The 24,775-nt window shown below is 51.3% G+C and overlaps 1 protein-coding gene across 2 annotated transcripts in view; it reads right to left on the reverse strand.

Annotated features, from left to right (window-relative positions):
* KIF6 (kinesin family member 6) overlaps positions 1 to 24,775 on the reverse strand; it is a 642,838-nt gene that overhangs the window by 474,172 nt on the left and 143,891 nt on the right. For both annotated transcript variants that reach the window (XM_073671717.1, XM_073671718.1), the window contains exon 12: positions 12,188 to 12,329. In XM_073671717.1, coding sequence (XP_073527818.1) covers positions 12,188 to 12,329 — 142 coding nt within the window. The remainder of the gene's footprint in view (positions 1 to 12,187; positions 12,330 to 24,775) is intronic.

Raw genomic sequence — 24,775 nt, forward strand, 5'->3', positions numbered from 1 at the left:
AATGACTCTATATAATAGATCCCTCTGTGTGTAATGACTCTATATAATAGATCCTTTTGTGTGTAATGACTCTATATAATAGATCCCTCTGCTTGTAATGACTCTATATAATAGATCGCTCTGCGTGTAATGACTCTATATAATAGATCCCTCTGCGTGTAATGACTCTATATAATAGATCCCTCTGCGTGTAATGACTCTATATAATAGATCACTCTGCGTGTATTGACTCTATATAATAGATCCCTCTGCGTGTAATGACTCTATATAATAGATCGCTCTGCGTGTAATGACTCTATATAATAGATCACTCTGCGTGTAATGACTCTATATAATAGATCCCTCTGTGTGTAATGACTCTATATAATAGATCCTTTTGTGTGTAATGACTCTATATAATAGATCCCTCTGCGTGTAATGACTCTATATAATAGATCACTCTGCGTGTAATGACTCTATATAATAGATCCCTCTGTGTGTAATGACTCTATATAATAGATCCCTCTGTGTGTAATGATTCTATATAATAGATCACTCTGTGTGTAATGACTCTATTTAATAGATCCCTGTGTGTAATGACTCTATATAATAGATTCCTCTGTGTGTAGTGACTCTATATAATAGATCCCTGTGTGTAATGACTCTATATAATAGATCCCGCTGTGTGTTATGACTCTATATAATAGATCCCTCTGTGTGTAATGACTCTATATAATAGATCCCTCTGCGTGTAATGACTCTGTATAATAGATCACTCTGTGTGTAATGACTCTATATAATAGATCACTCTGTGTGTAATGACTCTATATAATAGATCCCTCTGTGTGTAATGACTCTATATAATAGATCCCTCTGTGTGTAATGACTCTATATAATAGATCCTTTTGTGTGTAATGACTCTATATAATAGATCCCTCTGCGTGTAATGACTCTATATAATAGATCACTCTGCGTGTAATGACTCTATATAATAGATCCCTCTGTGTGTAATGACTCTATATAATAGATCACTCTGCGTGTAATGACTCTATATAATAGATACCTCTGTGTGTAATGACTCTATATAATAGATCCCTCTGTGTGTAATGACTCTATATAATAGATCCCTCTGTGTGTAATGACTCTATATAATAGATTCCTCTGCGTGTAATGACTCTATATAATAGATCCCTCTGTGTGTAATGACCCTATATAATAGATCCCTCTGCGTGTAATGACTCTATATAATAGATCCCTCTGTGTGTAATGACTCTATATAATAGATCACTCTGCGTGTAATGACTCTATATAATAGATCCCTCTGCGTGTAATGACTCTATATAATAGATCGCTCTGCGTGTAATGACTCTATATAATAGATCCCTCTGTGTGTAATGACTCTGTATAATAGATCCCTCTGTGTGTAATGACTCTATATAATAGATCCCTCTGCGTGTAATGACTCTATATAATAGATCCTTTTGTGTGTAATGACTCTATATAATAGATCCCTCTGCGTGTAATGACTCTATATAATAGATCGCTCTGCGTGTAATGACTCTATATAATAGATCCCTCTACGTGTAATGACTCTATATAATAGATCCCTCTGCGTGTAATGACTCTATATAATAGATCCCTCTGCGTGTAATGACTCTATATAATAGATCACTCTGCGTGTAATGACTCTATATAATAGATCCCTCTGCGTGTAATGACTCTATATAATAGATCCCTCTGCGTGTAATGATTCTATATAATAGATCCTTCTGCGTGTAATGACTCTATATAATAGATCCCTCTGCGTGTAATGACTCTATATAATAGATTCCTCTGTGTGTAGTGACTCTATATAATAGATCCCTCTGTGTGTAATGACTCTGTATAATAGATCCCTCTGTGTGTAGTGACTCTATATAATAGATCCCTCTGTGTGTAATGACTCTATATAATAGATCTCTCTGTGTGTAATGACTCTATATAATAGATCCCTCTGCGTGTAATGACTCTGTATAATAGATCCCTCTGTGTGTAATTACTCTATATAATAGATCACTCTGCGTGTAATGACTCTATATAATAGATCACTCTGTGTAATGACTCTATATAATAGATCCCTCTGTGTGTAATGACTCTATATAATAGATCACTCTGCGTGTAATGACTCTATATAATAGATACCTCTGTGTGTAATGACTCTATATAATAGATCCCTCTGTGTGTAATGACTCTATATAATAGATCCCTCTGTGTGTAATGACTCTATATAATAGATCCTTTTGTGTGTAATGACTCTATATAATAGATCCCTCTGCGTGTAATGACTCTATATAATAGATCACTCTGCGTGTAATGACTCTATATAATAGATCACTCTGTGTGTAATGACTCTATATAATAGATCCCTCTGTGTGTAATGACTCTATATAATAGATCACTCTGCGTGTAATGACTCTATATAATAGATACCTCTGTGTGTAATGACTCTATATAATAGATCCCTCTGTGTGTAATGACTCTATATAATAGATCCCTCTGTGTGTAATGACTCTATATAATAGATTCCTCTGTGTGTAATGACTCTATATAATAGATCACTGTGTGTAATGACTCTATATAATAGATCCCTCTGTGTGTAATGACTCTATATAATAGACCACTGTGTGTAATGACTCTATATAATAGATCCCTCTGTGTGTAATGACTCTATATAATAGACCCCTCTGTGTGTAATGACTCTATATAATAGATCCCTCTGTGTGTAATGACTCTATATAATAGATCCCTCTGTGTGTAATGACTCTATATAATAGATCCCTCTGTGTGTAATGACTCTATATAATAGATCTCTCTGCGTGTAATGAGTCTATATAATAGATCCCTCTGCGTGTAATGAGTCTATATAATAGATCCCTCTGTGTGTAATGTCTCTATATAATAGATCCCTCTGTGTGTAATGACTCTATATAATAGATCCCTCTGTGTGTAATGACTCTATACAATAGATCCCTCTGTGTGTAATGACGCTATATAATAGATCCCTGTGTAATGACTCTATATAATAGATCCCTCTACGTGTAATGACTCTATATAATAGATCCCTCTGCGTGTAATGATTCTATATAATAGATCCCTCTGTGTGTAATGACTCTATATAATAGATCCCTCTGCGTGTAATGACTCTGTATAATAGATCCCTCTGTGTGTAATGACTCTATATAATAGATTCCTCTGTGTGTAATGACTCTATATAATAGATCACTCTGTGTGTAATGACTCTATATAATAGATCCCTCTGTGTGTAATGACTCTATATAATAGATCCCTCTGTGTGTAATGACTCTATATAATAGATCACTCTGTGTGTAATGACTCTATATAATAGATCCCTGTGTGTAATGACTCTATATAATAGATCACTCTGTGTGTAATGACTCTATATAATAGATACCTCTGTGTGTAATGACTCTATATAATAGATCACTCTGTGTGTAATGACTCTATATAATAGACCCCTCTGCGTGTAATGACTCTATATAATAGATCACTCTGTGTGTAATGACTCTATATAATAGATACCTCTGCGTGTAATGACTCTATATAATAGATCACTCTGTGTGTAATGACTCTATATAATAGATTCCTCTGTGTGTAATGACTCTATATAATAGATCACTCTGCGTGTAATGACTCTATATAATAGATCCCTCTGTGTGTAATGACTCTATATAATAGATCACTCTGTGTGTAATGACTCTATATAATAGATCCCTCTGTGTGTAATGACTCTATATAATAGATACCTCTGTGTGTAATGACTCTATATAATAGATCCCTCTGCGTGTAATGACTCTATATAATAGATCACTCTGCGTGTAATGACTCTATATAATAGATCCCCCTGTGTGTAATGACCCTATATAATAGATCCCTCTGCGTGTAATGACTCTATATAATAGATCCCTCTGCGTGTAATGACTCTATATAATAGATCACTCTGCGTGTAATGACTCTATATAATAGATCCCTCTGCGTGTAATGACTCTATATAATAGATCGCTCTGCGTGTAATGACTCTATATAATAGATCACTCTGTGTGTAATGACTCTATATAATAGATCCCTCTGCGTGTAATGACTCTATATAATAGATCCTTTTATGTGTAATGACTCTATATAATAGATCCCTCTGCGTGTAATGACTCTATATAATAGATCGCTCTGCGTGTAATGACTCTATATAATAGATCCCTCTACGTGTAATGACTCTATATAATAGATCCCTCTGCGTGTAATGACTCTATATAATAGATCCCTCTGCGTGTAATGACTCTATATAATAGATCACTCTGCGTGTAATGACTCTATATAATAGATCCCTCTGCGTGTAATGACTCTATATAATAGATCCCTCTGCGTGTAATGATTCTATATAATAGATCCTTCTGCGTGTAATGACTCTATATAATAGATCCCTCTGCGTGTAATGACTCTATATAATAGATTCCTCTGCGTGTAGTGACTCTATATAATAGATCCCTCTGTGTGTAATGACTCTGTATAATAGATCCCTCTGTGTGTAGTGACTCTATATAATAGATCCCTCTGTGTGTAATGACTCTATATAATAGATCTCTCGGTGTGTAATGACTCTATATAATAGATCCCTCTGCGTGTAATGACTCTGTATAATAGATCCCTCTGCGTGTAATGACTCTATATAATAGATTCCTCTGTGTGTAATGACTCTATATAATAGATCACTCTGTGTGTAATGACTCTATATAATAGATCCCTCTGTGTGTAATGACTCTATATAATAGATCCCTCTGTGTGTAATGACTCTATATAATAGATCCCTCTGTGTGTAATGACTCTATATAATAGATCCCTGTGTGTAATGACTCTATATAATAGATCTCTCTGTGTGTAATGATTCTATATAATAGATCCCTCTGTGTGTAATGACTCTATATAATAGATCCCTCTGTGTGTAATGACTCTATATAATAGATCCCTCTGTGTGTAATGACTCTATATAATAGATACCTCTGTGTGTAATGACTCTATATAATAGATCCCTCTGTGTGTAATGACTCTATATAATAGATCCCTCTGTGTGTAATGACTCTATATAATAGATTCCTCTGTGTGTAATGACTCTATATAATAGATCACTCTGTGTGTAATGACTCTATATAATAGATCCCTCTGTGTGTAATGACTCTATATAATAGATCACTCTGTGTGTAATGACTCTATATAATAGATCCCTCCGTGTGTAATGATTCTATATAATAGATCCCTCTGTGTGTAATGACTCTATATAATAGATCCCTCTGTGTGTAATGACTCTATATAATAGATCCCTCTGTGTGTAATGACTCTATATAATAGATCCCTCTGTGTGTAATGGCTCTATATAATAGATCGCTCTGTGTGTAATGACTCTATATAATAGATCGCTCTGTGTGTAATGACTATATAATAGATCCCTCTGTGTGTAATGACTCTATATAATAGATCCCTCTGTGTGTAATGGCTCTATATAATAGATCCCTCTGTGTGTAATGACTCTATATAATAGATCCCTCTGTGTGTAATGACTCTATATAATAGATCCCTCTGTGTGTAATGACTCTATATAATAGATCCCTCTGTGTGTAATGACTCTATATAATAGATACCTCTGTGTGTAATGACTCTATATAATAGATCCCTCTGTGTAATGACTCTATATAATAGATCACTCTGTGTGTAATGACTCTATATAATAGATCCCTCTGTGTGTAATGACTCTATATAATAGATCCCTCTGTGTGTAATGACTCTATATAATAGATCCCTCTGTGTGTAATGACTCTATATAATAGATCCCTCTGTGTGTAATGACTCTATATAATAGATCCCTGTGTGTAATGATTCTATATAATAGATCCCTCTGTGTGTAATGACTCTATATAATAGATCCCTCTGTGTGTAATGACTATATAATAGATCCCTCTGTGTGTAATGGCTCTATATAATAGATCCCTCTGTGTGTAATGGCTCTATATAATAGATCCCTCTGTGTGTAATGACTCTATATAATAGATCGCTCTGTGTGTAATGACTATATAATAGATCCCTCTGTGTGTAATGACTCTATATAATAGATCCCTCTGTGTGTAATGGCTCTATATAATAGATCCCTCTGTGTGTAATGACTCTATATAATAGATCCCTCTGTGTGTAATGACTCTATATAATAGATCCCTCTGTGTGTAATGGCTCTATATAATAGATCCCTCTGTGTGTAATGGCTCTATATAATAGATCCCTCTGTGTGTAATGACTCTATATAATAGATCGCTCTGTGTGTAATGACTATATAATAGATCCCTCTGTGTGTAATGACTATATAATAGATCCCTCTGTGTGTAATGGCTCTATATAATAGATCCCTCTGCGTGTAATGACTCTATATAATAGATCCCTCTGTGTGTAATGACTCTATATAATAGATCCCTCTGTGTGTAATGACTCTATATAATAGATCCCTCTGTGTGTAATGATTCTATATAATATAGGAGTGTCACTTTTTGTATTGAAGAACTGAAATTAATTAACTTTTTGATGATATTCTAATTTAGTGAGATGCAGCTGTACTTCATTTTCTGGAACAATATCGAGGGTGCCAACACTTAAGGCCATGAACGTAAGACTTCTTGCTTTACAATGTTTTCTCTTATACAGGTTTTTTTTTTGCAGATGATAAAAGGGACATTGAGTTAATGAAATTGGTTCTGGTGGGTGCGAAGAATTTGAATATAGTGAAAAAACTGAAAGCAATTTCTACAAGTATCTTCTGCTGTCCCGGAGTGTTACCCACTTATCCAGCTCCGCTTGTTTGCCTACTTGTCTCTGCTGATTTAAGCTCCTATGCGCTGCCTGCATCAAAGTAACTGCCAGCCAACTCATCTCTGCTAATATTAGGGGCTGTCCGCACACTGGGCTCTGCTGCATGGTGCACTTCCAGCTCCAGCCATCTGCTGTCCTGTATATCCAGCTCTACTGCTCCGCGGGGTTGCACGTCTCCTCCGGCTAGCCCAGCTCTGCTGCATTTCCGCCTCTGGTCGCTGCTGCTCGCCCTTAAGGCTTAGGGAATCCTCCTCACCAGGTGAACGATAACTCTCTGCCATTATACATCATTATTCAGTTTCCATTATCCTGAGTATTTGATTCTCACATTTAATTTTTCGCATTCACAATACAGGTTCATATGTAATTATCAGTTTTCTCCCCATCCACTATGCTTTCCTTTATTCATATATCGTACAGCAGGTTTAGTACTGATACACTGCAAAGTCGGGGAATTGCAGAGGAAGGGCTGAGGGGGTCTGCACAGGGGGGAGGCTACAGAGAAGGAGGCTGCGGGGGGGAAGAGGCTGCAGGGGGAGGAGGCTGCGGGGGGGAGAAGCTGCGGGGGGGAGGAGGCTGCGGGGGGAGAGGCGGCAGAGGGAAGAGGCGGCAGGAGGGGAGGCTGCAGAAAAGCAGGCTGCAGCGGGGCAGGCTGCAGGGGGGAGGCTGCAGAGGGGCAGGCTGCAAGGCGGGAGGCTGCAGAGGGGCAGGCTGCAGGGGGGGAGGCTGCAGAGGGGGAGGCTGCAGAGGGGCAGGCTGCAAGACGGGAGGCTGCAGAGAGGCAGGCTGCAGAGAGGCAGGCTGCAGAGGGGGAGGCTGCAAGGCGGGAGGCTGCAGAGGGGCAGGCTGCAGAGGGGGAGGCTGCAGAGGGGCAGGCTGCAAGGCGGGAGGCTGCAGAGAGGCAGGCTGCAGAGGGAGAGGCTGCAGAGGGGCAGGCTGCAAGGCGGGAGGCTGCAGAGAGGCAGGCTGCAGAGGGGGAGGCTGCAGAGGGGCAGGCTGCAAGGCGGGAGGCTGCAGAGAGGCAGGCTGCAGCGAGGAGAGGCTGCAGAGGGGGGAGGCTGCAGAGGAGAAGGCGACGATGTACAGTAGTGTGAAAAAGTGTTTGCCCCCTTACTGATTTCAGACCAGATGTTTCTGATCACAAAACAAATGTAAATATTAGACAAAGATAACACAAGTAACACAAAGTGCAGTTTTTAAATTAAGGTCTTTATTATTAAGAGAAAAAGGAATCCAAACCTACAGGGTCCAGTGTGAGAAAGTGATTCCCCCCATGAAAACATAAATTAACTGTGGTTTATCACATCTTTGGGAAGCTGAGTACAATTTCCCTAGCCACACACAGGCCTGATTACTGCCACACCTGTTATCAATCAAGAAATCACTTAAATAGGAACTGCCTGACAAAGTGAAGTAGACCAAAAGATCCTCAAAAGCTAGACATCATGCTGTGATCCAAAGAAATTCAGGAACAAATGAGAAACAAAGTAATTGAGATCTATCAGTCTGGAAAAGATTATAAAGCCATTTCTAAAGCTTTGGGACTCCAGCGAACCACAGTGAGAGCCATTATCCACAAAAGGCGAAAACACGGAACAGTGGTGAACCTTCCCAGGAGAGGCCGGCCGACCAAAATTACCCCAAGAGCGCAGCGATGACTCATCCAAGAGGTCACAAAAGACTCCACAACAACATCCAAAGAACTGCAGGCCTCATTAGCCTCTGTTAAGGTCAGTGTCCATGACTCCACCATAAGAAAGAGCCTGGGAAAAAATGGCAGCATGGCAGAGTTTCAAGACAAGAACCACTGCTGAGCAAAAAGAACATAAAGGCTCGTCTCAGTTTTGCCAGAAAACATCTTGATGATCGCCAAGCCTTTTGGGAGAATACTCTGTGGACTGGCGAGACAAAAGTTAAACTTTTTGAAAGTTGTAAGTCCCATTACATCTGGCGTCGAAGTAACACACCATTTCAGAAAAGAAACATCATACCAACAGTAAAATATGGTGGTGGTAGTGTGGTGGTCTGGGGTTGTTTTGCGGCTACAAGACCTGGAAGACTTGATGTGGTAAGTGGAACCATGTATTCTGCTGTCTACCAAAAAAATCCTGAAAGAGAATGTCCGGCCATATGTTGATGACCTCAAGCTGAAGAGCACTTGGGTTATGCAGCAGGACAATGATCCAAAACACACCAGCAAATCCACCTCTGAATGGCTAAGAAAAAACAAAATTAAGACTTTGGAGTGGCCTAGTCAACGTTCTGACCTTAATCTGATTGAAATGCTATGGCATGACCTTAAAAAGGCAGTTCATGCACGGAAACCCTCCAATGTGGCTGAATTAAAACAATTCTGCATAAATGAGTGGCCAAAATTCCTTCACAGCGCTGTAAAGACTCATTGCCAGTTATCGCAAATGCTTGATTGCAGTTGTTGCTGCTAAGGCCCCAGCCAAGTTATTAGGTTTAGGGGATGTGACGAAACAGCTTCTAATCTTAATCAGCCAAACGTCTAGATTTGTTATGCCAAGAGAAATGCACTATTTGTGTTTGTGTTGACTTTAGAACTTGTGTGTGTCTCTTTGGTTGGTCAAGAAGGACAGACCAGTATTTGTATAACCCTGAATGTTGTCTTTTCTTCGCTCTGAAACAATGATGCTTCTTACTATGCTAATTGCATATTATACTAAAGCCAGCTAGATGTTGATTTAAAGAGTTCCCCCTGCTATACCAACTATGTAAATTGATTAGCTCAACAATGAGACCTAAGAGAGCCCTGCACTTTTACCTCTGACCTGTGACTGATGACTTAGCCACATATGTAAATATAAAAAAGGGTTTTTCCATCCTGCTGCAAAGAGAATTGAAACAGAATTGAAAGAGACTTTACAAGGAGAATCAAAGATCACACTCTCTTCAGACCATTAGCTTGATAGCATGGCTTTATCCAAAGAGACACAGATTTGGATTCTACATGATTCTAGCCTAAGGGTATATGGCCCTGACAGGAAAGATATGGATCTGCTCCATTGACCATCAGAGAGACCATGGATACATTTGGAGAGACCAGGATGGGACGATGGAATCACCTGGCCCCATTGATATGTTGTTTGGGGTTGCCAGGTGAGACCCTTCTGTCGCCTGGAACCCATGGGGACATTCGGAGAAGCCAGATTGGGACCAACCGGTCATCTGGCCCCATGGAAACTCTCGGAGAGGCCAAAGTGGGACCCTCGGATCTCCTGGCGTTGTAACTCGATGGACTGTCGGCTTCCTAAGCTTGCCGCTACCTCCTCTCTGTGGGGGTCCGCCAGAAGCGGGGAATCACTGGTTGAGGTAGTCGGCCCTGGAAGTCCCAACGTCACAGCTGTTCTATCCAAGGCGGGAGGATAAGGAAGTTGAGACTGTGTAATGTTGCACCATCTTGGGTATTAGCTGGGACTGTTCTATGTGTTTATTGTCCATTTGGTGGTTCAATAAAGTATTGCCACGCTGTTTTACCATCACCCTGTGTTATCTCAGTAGTATTATGCCCACGAAAGACCCCATGTCTTCACAGGGGCCAATCACTTTCTCAAACAGGGCCCTGTAGGTTTGGATTTCTTTTTCCCTTAATAATAAAGACCTCAATTTAAAAACTGCATTTTGTGTTTGTGTTATCTTGGTCTAATATTTACATTTGTATTGTGATCTGAAATATTTAAGTGTGACAAACATGCAAAAGAATAAGAAATCAGGAAGGGGGCAAACACTTTTTTCACACCACTGTATAGATAAACCCAAAATATAAAAATTTAGCTCACCCTCTTTATTCTCTGAATGTAAATAGCAAAATGGAGAAAAAAACATAAGGAGTTTGTATGTCCTCTCTGTGTTTGCGTGGGTTATCTCCGGGTTCTCCGGTTTCCTCCCACACTCCAAAGACATAGACTGATAGGGAATGTAGAATGTGAGCCCCAATGGGGACTTCTCCCTGTAGATTATATGGGAATGGTGTCGTTCAAGATTACAACTCGTCCTACAAAAATGTCGCTCTGGGGATTTTCGAAAAAAAGGAAATTCAGAACTGACCCGGTCCGGAGGGAGAGCACAGCTGGTCTTATGTAACATTACCCTCTCTCCAGGACGGGCCCGACCGTCTCTCCAAGACGGGCCCGACCGTCTCTCCAAGACGGGCCCGACCCTCGCTCCAAGACGGGCCCGACCCTCGCTCCAAGACGGGCCCGACCCTCGCTCCAGGACGGGCCCGACCCTCGCTCCAGGACGGGCCCGACCCTCGCTCCAGGACGGGCCCGACCCTCTCTCCAAGACGGGCCCGACCCTCGCTCCAAGACGGGCCCGACCCTCGCTCCAAGACGGGCCCGACCCTCGCTCCAAGACGGGCCCGACCCTCGCTCCAAGACGGGCCCGACCCTCGCTCCAAGACGGGCCCGACCCTCGCTCCAGGACGGGCCCGACCCTCTCTCCAAGACGGGCCCGACCCTCGCTCTAAGACGGGCCCGACCCTCGCTCCAAGACGGGCCCGACCCTCGCTCCAAGACGGGCCCGACCCTCGCTCCAAGACGGGCCCGACCCTCGCTCCAAGACGGGCCCGACCCTCGCTCCAAGACGGGCCCGACCCTCGCTCCAAGACGGGCCCGACCCTCGCTCCAAGACGGGCCCGACCCTCGCTCCAGGACGGGCCCGACCCTCGCTCCAGGACGGGCCCGACCCTCGCTCCAGGACGGGCCCGACCCTCGCTCCAAGACGGGCCCGACCCTCTCTCCAAGACGGGCCCGACCCTCGCTCCAAGACGGGCCCGACCCTCGCTCCAAGACGGGCCCGACCCTCGCTCCAAGACGGGCCCGACCCTCGCTCCAAGACGGGCCCGACCCTCGCTCCAAGACGGGCCCGACCCTCGCTCCAAGACGGGCCCGACCCTCGCTCCAAGACGGGCCCGACCCTCGCTCCAAGACGGGCCCGACCCTCGCTCCAGGACGGGCCCGACCCTCTCTCCAAGACGGGCCCGACCCTCGCTCTAAGACGGGCCCGACCCTCGGTCCAAGACGGGCCCGACCCTCTCTCCAAGACGGGCCCGACCCTCGCTCCAGGACAGGCCCGACCCTCTCTCCAAGACGGGCCCGACCCTCTCTATGATGAGACTACTTTTCTGCCCTCGTTCACACTCGCTCACACATCGGGCGCTCTCCCTGCACTTTATTGTTCTGCTCTGGATCCCTGCATCAGACGCAGCAGGCGCAGGGTCTCCACGCCCGCGGAGATCTTGGCTGCACAGCGCTCGTGCCGCTTTCTGGGCTGGTAAGGATACTGATCTCGCTGTCTCTTTGCTGCAGAAGATCTCGGAGCTTCTTCACGTCTTCTGGACGAGCGGAGGACGTGGCGGGTCTTTCCAAGGACCTTTCTAGCGAGCTCTCCGTGCCGTCTGACCGCTTCTTTTCATGAAAAACTTTCTGCCAAGACAAAATAATACAAAAGAAGATCATTAGGTGACGAATGGCACCAGATTACCGGCCACACACCACTCCGCTGCCGCAGGGCCGGCGCTATCTGCTCATCCTATCACTGCTGCCGAGAGACCAACATGTATCACAAGCGGCTCCAATAAGAGCGAGAGTGATACTGACGGGAAACATGTTACTTTACCCTATAATCAGTGCAGGTACCAGACAAGAATGTAAAATGTAGAGAGGATGTCAGCACACGTCTATGCTGATAAAATATCACAATCCTTCCATCACAAGTGTCCCGTGTGTGGCCCGAGGGCTCCGCGGTCAGCTTTAACCAACGTCTGAGACATTTATGGTATAAGGACGAGGTCCGGAGAAAATTACTGCCCCGCCGCTGAATCACTCATCTTTGGTTTCTCATTTAGCCCCATCATCTATAAGGTATAACCTCCAGGCCCCCCCCCTAATGTATAACCTCCAGGCCCCCCCCTAATGTATAACCTCCGGGCCCCCCCCTAGTGTATAACCTCCGGGCCCCCCCTAGTGTATAACCTCCAGGCACCCCCCTAGTGTATAACCTCCAGGCCCCCCCCCCCCCCTAGTGTATAACCTCCAGGCCCCCCCCCTAGTGTATAACCTCCGGGCCCCCCCCCCTAGTGTATAACCTCCAGGCCCCCCCCTAGTGTATAACCTCCAGGCCCCCCCCTAGTGTATAACCTCCGGGCCCCCCCCCTAGTGTATAACCTCCAGGCCCCCCCCTAGTGTATAACCTCCGGGCCCCCCCTAGTGTATAACCTCCGGGCCCCCCCCCTAGTGTATAACCTCCGGGCCCCCCCCCCTAGTGTATAACCTCCAGGCCCCCCCCTAGTGTATAACCTCCAGGCCCCCCCCCTAGTGTATAACCTCCAGGCCCCCCCCCCCTCCTAGTGTATAACCTCCAGGCCCCCCCCCCCCCTAGTGTATAACCTCCAGGCCCCCCCCCCCCCCTAGTGTATAACCTCCGGGCCCCCCCCCCTAGTGTATAACCTCCAGGCCCCCCCCCCCCCCCCCTAGTGTATAACCTCCAGGCCCCCCCCCCCCCCTAGTGTATAACCTCCAGGCCCCCCCCCTAGTGTATAACCTCCGGGCCCCCCCCCCCAGTGTATAACCTCCGGGCCCCCCCCTAGTGTATAACCTCCGGGCCCCCCCTAGTGTATAACCTCCAGGCCCTCCCCCTAGTGTATAACCTCCAGGCCCCCCCCCCCCCCTAGTGTATAACCTCCAGGCCCCTCCCCCTAGTGTATAACCTCCGGGCCCCCCCCTAGTGTATAACCTCCAGGCCCCCCCCTAGTGTATAACCTGCGGGCCCCCCCCCCCTAGTGTATAACCTCCAGGCCCCCCCCCTAGTGTATAACCTCCAGGTCCCCCCCCTAGTGTATAACCTCCAGGCCCCCCCCCCTAGTGTATAACCTCCGGGCCCCCCCCTAGTGTATAACCTCCAGGCCCCCCCCCCCAGTGTATAACCTCCAGGCCCCTCCCCCTAGTGTATAACCTCCGGCCCCCCCCCTAGTGCATAACCTCCAGGCCCCCCCCCCCCCAGTGTATAACCTCCGGGCCCCCCCCCTAGTGTATAACCTCCGGGCCCCCCCCCTAGTGTATAACCTCCGGGCCCCCCCCCTAGTGTATAACCTCCGGGCCCCCCCCCTAGTGTATAACCTCCGGGCCCCCCCCCTAGTGTATAACCTCCGGGCCCCCCCCTAGTGTATAACCTCCAGGCCCCCCCCTAGTGTATAACCTCCGGGCCCCCCCCCCTAGTGTATAACCTCCGGGCCCCCCCCTAGTGCATAACCTCCAGGCCCCCCCTAGTGTATAACCTCCAGGGCCCCCCCCTAGTGTATAACCTCCGAGGCCCCCCCTAGTGTATAACCTCCAGGGCCCCCCCCTAGTGTATAACCTCCGAGGCCCCCCCCTAGTGTATAACCTCCGGGCCCCCCCCTAGTGTATAACCTCCGGGGCCCCCCCCCCGCTAGTGTATAACCTCCAGGCCCCCCCCTAGTGTATAACCTCCAGGCCCCCCCCTAGTGTATAACCTCCGGGCCCCCCCCTAGTGTATAACCTCCGGGCCCCCCCCCTAGTGTATAACCTCCAGGCCCCCCCCCCTAGTGTATAACCTCCGGGCCCCCCCCTAGTGTATAACCTCCGGGCCCCCCCCCCTAGTGTATAACCTCCAGGCCCCCCCCCCTAGTGTATAACCTCCAGGCCCCCCCCCTAGTGTATAACCTCCAGGCCCCCCCCCCCCTAGTGTACAACCTCCGGGCCCCCCCCTAGTGTACAACCTCCGGGCCCCCCCCTAGTGTATAACCTCCAGGCCCCCCCCCTAGTGTATAACCTCCAGGCCCCCCCCCTAGTGTATAACCTCCGGGCCCCCCCCTAGTGTATAACCTCCAGGCCCCCCCCCCCCAGTGTATAACCTCCAGGCCCCCCCCCCCTAGTGTATAACCCCCAGGACCCCCCCCCTAGTGTATAACCTCCAGACCCCCCCCCCCCCAGTGTATAACCTCCAGCCCCACCCCCCCCTAGTGTATAACCCCCAGGCCCCCCCCCCAGTGTATAACCTCCAGCCCCACCCCCCCCTAGTGTATAACCTCCAGGCCCCCCCCAGTGTATAACCTCCGGGCCCCCCCCTAGTGTATAACCTCCAGGACCCCCCCACCCTAGTGTATAACCTCCGGCCCCCCCAGTGTATAACCTCCGCCCCCCCCTAGTGTATAACCTCCAGGCCCCCCCATAGTGTATAACCTCCAGGCCCCCCCATAGTGTATAACCTCCAGGCCCCCCCCCTAGTGTATAACCTCCGCCCCCCCCCCCATTGTATAACTTCTGGGCCCCCCCCACCCTAGTGTATAACCTCTGGCCCCCCCAGTGTATAACCTCTGGCCCCTCAAGTGTATAACCTCCGTCCCCACACCCACCAGTGTAGAACCTCTGCCCCCCCAGTGTATAACCTGCGGCGCCCCCCCCCCCCCCAGGATATAACCTCCGCCCCCCCACCCCCAGTGTACAACCCCCGGCCCCACCCACCAGTGTATAACCTCCGCCCGCCACCAGTGTATAACCTCCAGCCCCACCCACCAGTGTATAACCTCCGGCCCCACCCACCAGTGTATAACCTCCGGCCCCACCCACCAGTGTATAACCTCCGGCCCCACCCACCAGTGTATAACCTCCGGCCCCACCCACCAGTGTATAACCTCTGGTAACCCCCCAGTGTATAACCTCCAGTACCCTCCCAGTGTATAACCTCCGGCCCCACCCACCAGTGTATAACCTCCGCCCCCAGCCCCCAGTGTATAACCTCCGGCCCCACCCACCAGTGTATAACCTCCGCCCGCCACCAGTGTACAACCCCCGGCCCCACCCACCAGTGTATAACCTCTGGTAACCCCCCAGTGTATAACCTCCGGCCCCCCAGTGTATAACCTCTCGTAACCCCCCAATGTATAACCTCCGGCCCCCCCACCCAGTGTATAACCTCCGCTACCCCCAGTGTATAACCTCCGGCCCCACCCACCAGTGTATAACCTCCGGCCCCCGCCCACCAGTGTATAACCTCCGGCCCCACCCACCAGTGTATAACCTCCGGCCCCCGCCCACCAGTGTATAACCTCCGGCCCCCGCCCACCAGTGTATAACCTCCGGCCCCCGCCCACCAGTGTATAACCTCTGGCCCCCGCCCACCAGTGTATAACCTCCGGCCCCCGCCCACCAGTGTATAACCTCCGGCCCCCGCCCACCAGTGTATAACCTCTGGTAACCCCCCAGTGTATAACCTCCGGCCCCCCAGTGTATAACCTCTCGTAACCCCCCAATGTATAACCTCCGCTCCCCCCAGTGTATAACCTCCGCCCGCCACCAGTGTATAACCTCCGACCCCCGCCCACCAGTGTATAACCTCCGGCCCCACCCACCAGTGTATAACCTCCGGCCCCCGCCCACCAGTGTATAACCTCCGGCCCCACCCACCAGTGTATAACCTCCGGCCCCCGCCCACCAGTGTATAACCTCTGGCCCCCGCCCACCAGTGTATAACCTCCGGCCCCCACCCACCAGTGTATAACCTCCGCCCCCACCCACCAGTGTATAACCTCCGGCCCCCCAGTGTATAACCTCTCGTAACCCACCAATGTATAACCTCCGGCCCCCCCACCCAGTGTATAACCTCCGCTCCCCCCAGTGTATAACCTCCGCCCCCACCCACCAGTGAATAACCTCCGCCCCCAGTGTATAATCTCCGGTATCCCCCAGTGTATAACCTCCGGCCCCCGCCCCCCAGTGTATAACCTCCGGCCCCCGCCCCCCAGTGTATAACCTCCGGCCCCCGCCCACCAGTGTATAACCTCCGGCCCCCGCCCCCCAGTGTATAACCTCCGGCCCCCGCCCACCAGTGTATAACCTCCGGCCCCCGCCCCCCAGTGTATAACCTCCGGCCCCCGCACACCAGTGTATAACCTCCGGCCCCCGCCCACCAGTGTATAACCTCCGGCCCCCGCCCCCCAGTGTATAACCTCCGGCCCCACCCACCAGTGTATAACCTCCGCCCCCCCCTCAGTGTATACCCTCCGGCCCCCCGCCATGCCGTCTGCCTTTAATACCATGTGACAGATCGGCCGGTGGTGCGGAGCTCCATGATACCAGCGGGGTCCTGTAATTGGAGCCACCGGGGGAACAAGTCTGTTCCTGATATTTCATCCTCCATCTCCTGTGAGTGATATTACTGAGAAGCGGAAGGAACCGCAGCAACTAAGCCACGAAGTGGAGACCCCGTAATGTTACAGTGCGGGGGGCCGAGTGCTGAGGAGCAGAGGGCAGAAAAGTCACCAACGCTCTGTCTGCGTCTGAAGGAGGAGACTGGTGATTCCAGGAGGACGTTCCCCCCTAACTGCATTGTGCCCCCTGTACAGATGGAGGAGGATAATGCCCTGGGCTGTTATCAGGGGGCGGCCGCGGACCCTCAGCTCCAGTAATGAGAAATCTTCATCTTCAGCACAAGACATTGGGGACAATTGTAGCTTCAGCTTTGTGGGAAGAGTTTGGGGAAGACCCTGATCTGTCCCCCTGACTGTGCCCAGTGCACAAGCTCCATACATGGGGGAGAACAAGAGGGGCCGCACAGAGCCCCATACAGACATGGAGGAGAACATGAGCGGCCGCACAGAGCCCCATACAGACATGGAGGAGAGAACATGAGCGGCTGCACAGAGCCCCATACAGACATGGAGGAGAACATGAGGGGCCGCACAGAGCCCCATACAGACATGGAGAACATGAGCGGCCGCACAGAGCCCCATACACACATGGAGGAGAACATGAGCGGCCGCACAGAGCCCCATACAGACATGGAGGAGAACATGAGCGGCCACACAGAGCCCCATACAGACATGGAGGAGAACATGAGCGGCCGCACAGAGCCCCATACAGACATGGGGGGAGAACATGAGCGGCCGCACAGAGCCCCATACAGACATGGAGGAGAGAACATGAGCGGCCGCACAGAGCCCCATACAGACATGGAGGAGAACATGAGGGGCCGCACAGAGCCCCATACAGACATGGAGGAGGGAACATGAGCGGCCGCACAGAGCCCCATACAGACATGGAGGAGGGAACATGAGCGGCCGCACAGAGCCCCATACAGACATGGAGGAGGGAACATGAGCGGCCGCACAGAGCCCCATACAGACATGGAGGAGGGAACATGAGCGGCCGCACAGAGCCCCATACAGACATGGAGGGAGAACATGAGCGGCCGCACAGAGCCCCATACAGACATGGAGGAGAACATGAGCGGCCGCACAGAGCCCCATACAGACATGGAGGAGAACATGAGCGGCCGCACAGAGCCCCATACAGACATGGAGGAGAACATGAGCGGCCACACAGATCCCCATACAGACATGGAGGAGAACATGAGCGGCCGCACAGAGCCCCATACAGACATGGAGGAGAGAACATGAGCGGCCGCACAGAGCCCCATACAGACATGGAGGAGAACATGAGCGGCCACACAGATCCCCATACAGACATGGAGGAGAACATGAGCGGCCGCACAGAGCCCCATACAGACATGGAGGAGAGAACATGAGCGGCCGCACAGAGCCCCATACAGACATGGAGGGGAACATGAGCGGCCGCACAGAGCCCCATACAGACATGGAGGAGAACATGAGCGGCCACACAGAGCCCCATACAGACATGGAGGAGAACATGAGCGGCCGCACAGAGCCCCATACAGACATGGAGGAGAGAACATGAGCGGCCGCACAGAGCCCCATACAGACATGGAGGGGAACATGAGCGGCCGCACAGAGCCCCATACAGACATGGAGGAGAGAACATGAGCGGCCGCACAGAGCCCCATACAGACATGGAGGGGAACATGAGCGGCCGCACAGAGCCCCATACAGACATGGAGGAGAACATGAGCGGCCACACAGATCCCCATACAGACATGGAGGAGAACATGAGCGGCCGCACAGAGCCCCATACAGACATGGAGGAGAACATGAGCGGCCGCACAGAGCCCCATACAGACATGGAGGAGAACATGAGCGGCCGCACAGAGCCCCATACAGACATAGAGGAGAGAACATGAGCGGCCGCACAGAGCCCTATACAGACATGGAGGGAGAACATGAGCGGCCGCACAGAGCCCCATACAGACATGGAGGAGAACATGAGTGGCCACACAGATCCCCATACAGACATGGAGGAGAACATGAGCGGCCGCACAGAGCCCCATACAGACATGGAGGAGAGAACATGAGTGGCCACACAGATCCCCATACAGACATGGAGGGAGAACATGAGCGGCCGCACAGAGCCCCATACAGACATGGAGGAGAACATGAGTGGCCACACAGATCCCCATACAGACATGGAGGAGAACATGAGCGGCCGCACAGAGCCCCATACAGACATGGAGGAGAGAACATGAGCGGCCGCACAGAGCCCCATACAGACATGGAGGGGAACATGAGCGGCCGCACAGAGCCCCATACAGACATGGAGGAGAACATGAGCGGCCACACAGAGCCCCATACAGACATGGAGGAGAGAACATGAGCGGCCGCACAGAGCCCCATACAGACATGGAGGGGAACATGAGCGGCCGCACAGAGCCCCATACAGACATGGAGGAGAACATGAGCGGCTGCACAGAGCCCCATACAGACATGGAGGGGAACATGAGCGGCCGCACAGAGCCCCATACAGACATGCAGGAGAACATGAGCGGCCGCACAGAGCCCCATACAGACATGGAGGAGAACATGAGCGGCCGCACAGAGCCCCATACAGACATGGAGGAGAACATGAGCGGCCGCACAGAGCCCCATACAGACATGGAGGAGAACATGAGCGGCCGCACAGAGCCCCATACAGACATGGAGGGAGAACATCAGCGGCCGCACAGAGCCCCATACAGACATGGAGGAGAACATGAGCGGCCGCACAGAGCCCCATACAGACATGGAGAACATGAGCGGCCGCACAGAGCCCCATACAGACATGGAGGAGAACATGAGCGGCCACACAGAGCCCCATACAGACATGGAGGAGAACATGAGCGGCCGCAAAGAGCCCCATACAGACATGTAGGAGAACATGAGGGGCCGCACAGAGCCCCATACAGACTTGGAGGGGAGAACATGAGCGGCCGCACAGAACCCCATACAGACATGGAGGAGAGAACATGAGGGGCCGCACAGAGCCCCATACAGACATGGAGGGAGAACATGAGCGGCCGCACAGAGCCCCATACAGACATGGAGGAGAACATGAGCGGCCGCACAGAGCCCCATACAGACATGGAGGAGAGAACATGAGCAGCCGCACAGAGCCCCATACAGACATGGAGGAGGGAACATGAGCGGCCGCACAGAGCCCCATACAGACATGGAGGAGAACATGAGCAGCCGCACAGAGCCCCATACAGACATGGAGGAGAACATGAGCAGCCGCACAGAGCCCCATACAGACATGGGGGAGAACATGAGCGGCCGCACAGAGCCCCATACAGACATGGAGGAGAACATGAGCAGCCGCACAGAGCCCCATACAGACATGGGGGAGAACATGAGCGGCCGCACAGAGCCCCATACAGACATGGAGGGAGAACATGAGCGGCCGCACAGAGCCCCATACAGACATGGAGGGAGAACATGAGGGGCCGCACAGAACCCCATACAGACATGGAGGAGAACATGAGCAGCCGCACAGAGCCCCATACAGACATGGGGGAGAACATGAGCGGCCGCACAGAGCCCCATACAGACATGGAGGAGAACATGAGGGGCCGCACAGAGCCCTATACAGACATGGGGGAGAACATGAGCGGCCGCACAGAGCCCCATACAGACATGGAGGAGAACATGAGCGGCCGCACAGAGCCCCATACAGACATGGGGGAGAACATGAGGGGCCGCACAGAGCCCCATACAGACATGGAGGGAGAACATGAGGGGCCGCACAGAGCCCCATACAGACATGGAGGGAGAACATGAGGGGCCGCACAGAGCCCTATACATACATGGAGGGAGAACATGAGGGGCCGCACAGAGCCCCATACAGACATGGAGGGAGAACATGAGGGGCCGCACAGAGCCCTATACAGACATGGGGGAGAACATGAGCGGCCGCACAGAGCCCCATACAGACATGGAGGAGAACATGAGCGGCCGCACAGAGCCCCATACAGACATGGAGGAGAGAACATGAGCGGCCGCACAGAGCCCCATACAGACATGGAGGAGAACATGAGCAGCCGCACAGAACCCCATACAGACATGGGGGAGAACATGAGCGGCCGCACAGAGTCCCATACAGACATGGAGGGAGAACATGAGCGGCCGCACAGAACCCCATACAGACATGGAGGAGAACATGAGGGGCCGCACAGAGCCCCATACAGACATGGAGGGAGAACATGAGCGGCCGCACAGAGCCCCATACAGACATGGAGGAGAACATGAGGGGCCGCACAGAGCCCCATACAGACATGGAGGAGAACATGAGGGGCCGCACAGAGCCCCATACAGACATGGAGGTGAACATGAGCGGCCGCACAGAGCCCCATACAGACATGGAGGAGAGAACATGAGCGGCCACACAGATCCCCATACAGACATGGAGGAGAACATGAGCAGCCGCACAGAACCCCATACAGACATGGAGGGAGAACATGAGCGGCCACACAGAGCCCCATACAGACATGGAGGAGAACATGAGCGGCCGCACAGAGCCCCATACAGACATGGAGGGAGAACATGAGCAGCCGCACAGAACCCCATACAGACATGGGGGAGAACATGAGCGGCCGCACAGAGTCCCATACAGACATGGAGGGAGAACATGAGCGGCCGCACAGAGCCCCATACAGACATGGAGGAAAACATGAGGGGCCGCACAGAGCCCCATACAGACATGGAGGAGAACATGAGCGGCCGCACAGAGCCCCATACAGACATGGAGAACATGAGCGGCTGCACAGAGCCCCATACAGACATGGAGGGAGAACATGAGGGGCCACACAGAGCCCCATACAGACATGGAGGAGAACATGAGCGGCCGCACAGAGCCCCATACAGACATGGAGGAGAGAACATGAGCGGCCACACAGAGCCCCATACAGACATGGAGGAGAACATGAGCAGCCGCACAGAGCCCCATACAGACATGGAGGGAGAACATGAGCGGCCACACAGAGCCCCATACAGACATGGAGGAGAACATGAGCGGCCGCACAGAGCCCCATACAGACATGGAGGAGAACATGAGCGGCCGTACAGAGCCCCATACAAACATGGAGGAGAACATGAGCGGCCGTACAGAGCCCCATACAGACATGGAGGAGAATATGAGCGGCCGCACAGAGCCCCATACAGACATGGAGGGAGAACATGAGCGGCCACACAGAGCCCCATACAGACATGGAGGAGAACATGAGCGGCCGCACAGAGCCCCATACAGACATGGAGGAGAACATGAGCGGCCGCACAGAGCCCCATACAGACATGGAGGAGAACATGAGCGGCCGCACAGAGCCCCATACAAACATGGAGGGAGAACATGAGCGGCCACACAGAGCCCCATACAGACATGGAGGAGAACATGAGCGGCCGCACAGAGCCCCATACAGACATGGAGGAGAACATGAGCGGCCGCACAGAGCCCCATACAGACATGGAGGAGAACATGAGCGGCCGCACAGAGCCCCATACAGACATGGAGGAGAACATGAGCGGCCGTACAGAGCCCCATACAAACATGGAGGAGAACATGAGCGGCCGTACAGAGCCCCATACAGACATGGAGGAGAACATGAGCGGCCGTACAGAGCCCCATACAAACATGGAGGAGAACATGAGCAGCCGCACAGAGCCCCATACAAACATGGAGGAGAACATGAGCGGCCGCACAGAGCCCCATACAGACATGGAGGAGAACATGAGCGGCCGTACAGAGCCCCATACAGACATGGAGGGAGAACATAAGCAGCCGCACAGAGCCCCATACAGACATGGAGGAGAACATGAGCAGCCGCACAGAGCCCCATACAGACATGGAGGAGAGAACATGAGCGACCGCACAGAGCCCCATACAGACATGGAGGAGAACATGAGCAGCCGCACAGAGCCCCATACAGACATGGAGGAGAACAAGAGCGACCGCACAGAGCCCCATACAGACATGGAGGAGAACATGAGCAGCCGCACAGAGCCCCATACAGACATGGAGGAGAACATGAGCAGCCGCACAGAGCCCCATACAGACATGGAGGAGAACAAGAGCGACCGCACAGAGCCCCATACAGACATGGAGGAGAACATGAGCGGCCGCACAGAGCCCCATACAGACATGGAGGAGAACATGAGCAGCCGCACAGAGCCCCATACAGACATGGAGGAGAACATGAGCGACCGCACAGAGCCCCATACAGACATGGAGGAGAACATGAGCGGCCGCACAGAGCCCCATACAAACATGGAGGAGAACATGAGCAGCCGCACAGAGCCCCATACAGACATGGAGGAGAACATGAGCGGCCGCACAGAGCCCCATACAGACATGGAGGAGAGAACATGAGCAGCCGCACAGAACCCTATACAGACATGGAGGAGAACATGAGCGGCCGCACAGAGCCCCATACAGACATGGAGGAGAGAACATGAGGGGCCGCACAGAGCCCCATACAGACATGGAGGAGAACATGAGGGGCCGCACAGAGCCCCATACAGACATGGAGGAGAGAACATGAGCGACCGCACAGAGCCCCATACAGACATGGAGGAGAACATGAGCAGCCGCACCGAGCCCCATACAGACATGGAGGAGAGAACATGAGCAGCCGCACAGAGCCCCATACAGACATGGAGGAGAACATGAGGGGCCGCACAGAGCCCCATACAGACATGGAGGAAAACATGAGCGGCCGCACAGATCCCCATACAGACATGGAGGAAAACATGAGGGGCCGCACAGAGCCCCATACAGACATGGAGGAGAACATGAGCGGCCGCACAGATCCCCATACAGACATGGAGGAGAACATGAGCGGCCGCACAGATCCCCATACAGACATGGAGGAGAACATGAGCGGCCGCACAGAGCCCCATACAGACATAGAGGAAAACATGAGCGGCCGCACAGAGCCCCATACAGACATGGAGGAGAACATGAGGGGCCGCACAGAGCCCCATACAGACATGGAGGAGAACATGAGCAGCCGCACAGAGCCCCATACAGACATGGAGGAGAGAACATGAGCGACCGCACAGAGCCCCATACAGACATGGAGGAAAACATGAGCGGCCGCACAGAGCCCCATACAGACATGGAGGAGAACATGAGGGGCCGCACAGAGCCCCATACAGACATGGAGGAGAACATGAGCAGCCGCACAGAGCCCCATACAGACATGGAGGAGAACATGAGCGGCCGCACAGAGCCCCATACAGACATGGAGGAGAACATGAGCGGCCGCACAGAGCCCCATACAGACATGGAGGAAAACATGAGCGGCCGCACAGAGCCCCATACAGACATGGAGGAGAACATGAGGGGCCGCACAGAGCCCCATACAGACATGGAGGAGAACATGAGCAGCCGCACAGAGCCCCATACAGACATGGAGGAGAACATGAGCGGCCGCACAGAGCCCCATACAGACATGGAGGAGAACATGAGCAGCCGCACAGAGCCCCATACAGACATGGAGGAAAACATGAGCGGCCGCACAGAGGCCCATACAGACATGGAGGGAGAACATGAGCGGCCGTACAGAGCCCCATACAGACATGGAGGAGAACATGAGGGGCCGCACAGAGCCCCATACAGACATGGAGGAGAACATGAGCAGCCGCACAGAGCCCCATACAGACATGGAGGAGAACATGAGCGGCCGCACAGAGCCC

The sequence above is a fragment of the Phyllobates terribilis genome, unplaced genomic scaffold, assembly GCF_046119375.1.
Source record: "Phyllobates terribilis strain yellow unplaced genomic scaffold, ASM4611937v1 Scaffold_3__8_contigs__length_932513732, whole genome shotgun sequence".
Lineage (NCBI taxonomy): Eukaryota > Metazoa > Chordata > Amphibia > Anura > Dendrobatidae > Phyllobates > Phyllobates terribilis.